This window comes from Sinocyclocheilus rhinocerous, unplaced genomic scaffold (assembly GCF_001515625.1).
Source record: "Sinocyclocheilus rhinocerous isolate Xijiao unplaced genomic scaffold, SAMN03320098_v1.1 scaffold350, whole genome shotgun sequence".
NCBI classification, from domain to species: Eukaryota; Metazoa; Chordata; class Actinopteri; order Cypriniformes; family Cyprinidae; genus Sinocyclocheilus; species Sinocyclocheilus rhinocerous.
Window position 1 is genome coordinate 608,453 of NW_015637528.1, and position 4,199 is coordinate 612,651.

At 38.2% G+C, this 4,199-nt stretch overlaps 1 protein-coding gene across 1 annotated transcript in view; it reads left to right on the plus strand.

Moving 5' to 3' along the window:
• The window catches only part of LOC107748877 (Na(+)/H(+) exchange regulatory cofactor NHE-RF1-like), a 43,699-nt gene extending 39,910 nt beyond the window's left edge, over nt 1–3,789 (plus strand). Inside the window, exons 6-7 of the mRNA XM_016563866.1 lie at nt 955–1,065; nt 2,746–3,789. Coding sequence (XP_016419352.1) covers nt 955–1,065; nt 2,746–2,892 — 258 coding nt within the window. The 3' untranslated portion in view covers nt 2,893–3,789. The remainder of the gene's footprint in view (nt 1–954; nt 1,066–2,745) is intronic.
• The last annotated feature ends 410 nt before the right edge of the window (nt 3,790–4,199 follow it).

The following is a 4,199-nucleotide window of genomic DNA, read 5'->3' on the forward strand; positions in this document are numbered from 1 at the left end:
TTTTCAGGCCGATGAGCTTTGTAAAAATCGACGCGTTTCAGAAAGGCGGGGCATAGAGGAGAAACAATAATGTACAGTATGTGGAAAATAATGTGTTTTTTAACCTTAAACCGCATAAACACATTTCATTACACCAAATACACAAAATAATGTTATTTTTAGCAACATCATATGACCCCTTTAATCACTATCAGGTTTTAACGTTTTCAGTCAGCCGTATTCAAAAAGGCCTCTGTTGTTAATTGAACTGGTTTAATTTAACTAGTGCTTAGAGCTCATGGGTCATTTGTGTTGTTTATGTGTCATACACCACATATTTCTTGACCATGCAGTGCGTGTGAAGAGCAAGAATGTGTTTTATCGACCATTAACATTAGGGATGGGAATCGTAAAGGTCCTGGTTCAGATTCCATTAGTGATTCTTATTGAAGCAAGAGTGCTGTAGTTCTGGATATATCAGTCCACGACTTTATACACACAAGAGACTTATTTACAGCTGTACTTCCTGAATTTACCTTCATTTTTGTGCACATCAAGCTGAAGTTGACACGGACAGATCAGGTACAGGTAAGTTTAGAGTCTGTGTCTCCAGAAGAGAGCCATGGGGGCGCGGTGAGTGCCAAAGTTGGACGGTTTCTCTAAAGAGGATTGTGGGGGAAAGTAAGAGGGATTCAGCGCGATTCTTCAGCCTCTGGCTAATGGTTGACTTGTCAGATGTAGCTGGCAGGAGGGAATAAGGCGGCGCTGTCACCTGTCAGAGGAGCAGTATTGATGCCTGGCTAATGCTGCCCACTCGTTCAATTAATGAAGCTCTGTCTCCAGCAGCCTGGGGCCCACACACTGCAGCTGCCATGCAGCACTTTACTGGCTCATGTCTGACCCCTAGTGCACAAAGCACTGAGCCGTAGGAGATTCATACTATGGTGATCTGACATTTTACCGTCTGCTGTTCAGGTTAATGGAAATGTGGCCAAAGACGTGGAGCTGAAGAACTCAAAGTTATCAATAAGTCCGTCCCCATCCAACGCATCCTCCAATGCCTCCCTCACGACTCCGCCCACTGAGGTGAGACTGAACTATGATGTTTCGAATTTTCTACATAAACAGAATACCCAGGTGACCTACTACTACAGTCGCCAAAATATGCAGTATACTACAGAGCACACCGCATACTGGGTACTCAATCCCACAATGCATTGTGCTCAACATGAACTTTTCAGGTTTTTAAATTTTTTTTTTGTAATATCAGCCATGCTTTTTAATGACTTTTTGTTGACATATTTGGCCCAAATGCCAGGGGTTAAGATATTTTTACACAAAAATAAAATTAAAGATGTGCCACTCACAAAATCAAACATGCATAATGTATTATACTCACACAAAAAAGCATACTTAAAGTAAATTTAAAGGGGTGGTTGACTGCTTTTTCTTGGCTTGATTGTGTTTATGGGGTGCAGTGTAACATGTCTTTATGCTTTATTTTTTAAAAACGCCTTGTTTTTCATATATTTTACCTTTATTGTAAGCCGCTGTCTCCATTGTCATTTGAACAGCCGGTTGACTTCCTGTTTCTGTGATACCACTCCCTCAGAAATACGCAATGGGCTCAGATTGGTTAGCTGGCCCAGTTTGTTGTGATTCGTTAACCGTGTACTGCAGTTGTCCAGGAACTTCTCTAAAGCCGTGCAACATGGCCCCGCCCCCTTTTTTTTTTGCATGTTCCCGGGGGTGGGGTTTATGTAAATTTCTGGGTTTGTGACATAACGAACCCGGGAAGTAGCTCGTTGTAGTCCCTACCAGCCGTTTTTGTAGGCATTAAACTGCCAGCATTTTAAAAGACGATATCTCTGTTTGCATTGAACTTTCAGCTTTGCAACTTTGCAGATATTGTTTATGCTCAAACAGCAACATTACAAACTAACTAACATTTAAAAAGTGAAATCGCAATCAACCACCCCTTTAAGTTCAAGGATATTTTCCAAATATACTTTATGTAATAAGTATACTAATATCAGTGTACTTGTAGTATACTTGTAAGTGTACTACTATTTCAATATTTCTGGGGACTAAATTGGCCCACTTTTTAGTTTATAAATGTATACTTTTAGTTTTACATGTATTTTACGTCTAACAGAAGTAAACTTTGAGTATCATGATAAGTATTTATTTTCTAGTGCAACTATACTGTGAACTACAGTACAAGTGAACTTAGAGGTACCGTTCATTTACTAGCTATATGCTTCTAGTTCACTTTTTAGTTTATGAAAGTACTGAAGTATACTTGCAGTATAAAAACTATTAAACTAGTAGTTCACTGAAAGTACACTTGTACACGCTTGAATAAACTTTTTTTTTGCAGGATTAAACATAATGAGGGTGTGTGACAACAATCTAGCATACAACTGTTTGACATTTATCATTGCATACTCTTTCACAAACTATTTTTTAAAATAGTAAGCCGTATAAAGTATGTAGGTCATGTGTGGTAAGCAGCTGGTATTCCATTTCAAACATAGCATAACATTTTCTGAAAGTATGTCAAACTTCAACCTTTATGAATATATGAACCTATGTGAATATATAAGATTTAAAATCTATTCAGGCTTCAGAATTGTTTTGCTTGAGAAAACTCTAAAGCTCAAGCCCAAGAATTCCACTGTCACTTGAGCACATTCTCGTAACAGACTCTGAAAGTGACCATTTTAGGTTATTTCATGGGTTTATGTTTGTTTCTCCTCCTCTCAGGCTGTGGAGCCATCCATCACAGATGCCATCCCAGAGCTCAATCTGTCCCTCCAGCAGGTGAAAGAGCGTGCGCACCAGAAACGCTCCAACAAGAGAGCTCCACCCATGGACTGGAACAAGAAAAATGAACTCTTCAGTAACCTATAGACCTCCGGTCATCCGTCCACCCATTCATCCCTCCATCAGCTCTGTTTAAGACTTGATGAAACCGAGAGTAGGCTCAATATGATGTATGTACAGTGTGTATATGTACACACAGATTTATATGTATCCAGAATTATGTATGTTAATTACTAACAGATTATATTAGATGACATCAGCTACAGGGGAAATGGAATGTAACATTCTACAACTGTGATGTATTGCAATCATTGGCTGTGTTCAGAATGGAGTACTAACTTACTGTAATATGACTGCTCACTGAAAACTGCATACTGTTTTAGAATATAGTGAAACAGTAGTAGTAGTAGTGTTATGCTGTAATGCATACTGTGGTATTGTAGACTTTTGTCACACAACCACTACATTGCATGTTTAATTTAATGAGCAGCATCCAGTTATAATCTTGAAAATAAAGTTTATTTTGTATTAATTCAATGCTGTGTACTTTTAATGTATGGAAATTTGATTAAACAATTGATAAAAACTTCCAAGTTCTTTGGAAATGGAAAGCCAAGTCACATTGCATTGTGGGATATTTCAGCATCTGTGCACACAATACATTACACAGAAGATAATATTATGTTAGTATGCTATTCTGAACAGAGCCATTGTATCTAATTCAGCATGTTTGACATAGAGCAGATGTGATTCTGCCATGTGTGTTCAGTGAGTCTGGTTTCTGACTGACTTTTTATAGCCACTCTCAGTCTCATTTCTCTACCAATTCTGTTGAGATTCATTTCATTGTTTTATAATGAAGGACCAAATGAAGAGTGGATTGAAGTGAATCCTAAACTCCTGACTATCAGCCAATGAGTGTGTTTGATGATTTTGAATGACTGAACATGTAATAACGCTTTCTATTATAAACAGATACAGTGGTGCCCAAAAGTCTGAGAGCACACTGAAATCTAATCTGCAATTTAGCATTTTGTATTAAATACAACATTAAATAGAAAAAGGATTGAGATGTTTGGATGTTGGCATGTAACAATACATTTTGTTCAGAAAATATATTTTGGGAAATTACACTCTAAAAAATGCTGGGTTAAATACAACCCAGTGCTGGGTAAAATAGGGACAAACCTAGCAAATTGGGTTGTTTTGACCCAGCGGTTGGGTTACTACCCAGAAGGTTAGGTTAAACATTTAACCCAACCGCTGGGTCAAAACAGCCCAATTGTTGGGTTTGTCCCTATTTTACCCAGCACTGGGTTGTATTTAACCCAGCATTTTTTAGAGTGTACTCAGTTGTTGGGTCACAAATGATTCCAAGTTGCTCATTTGCTCCT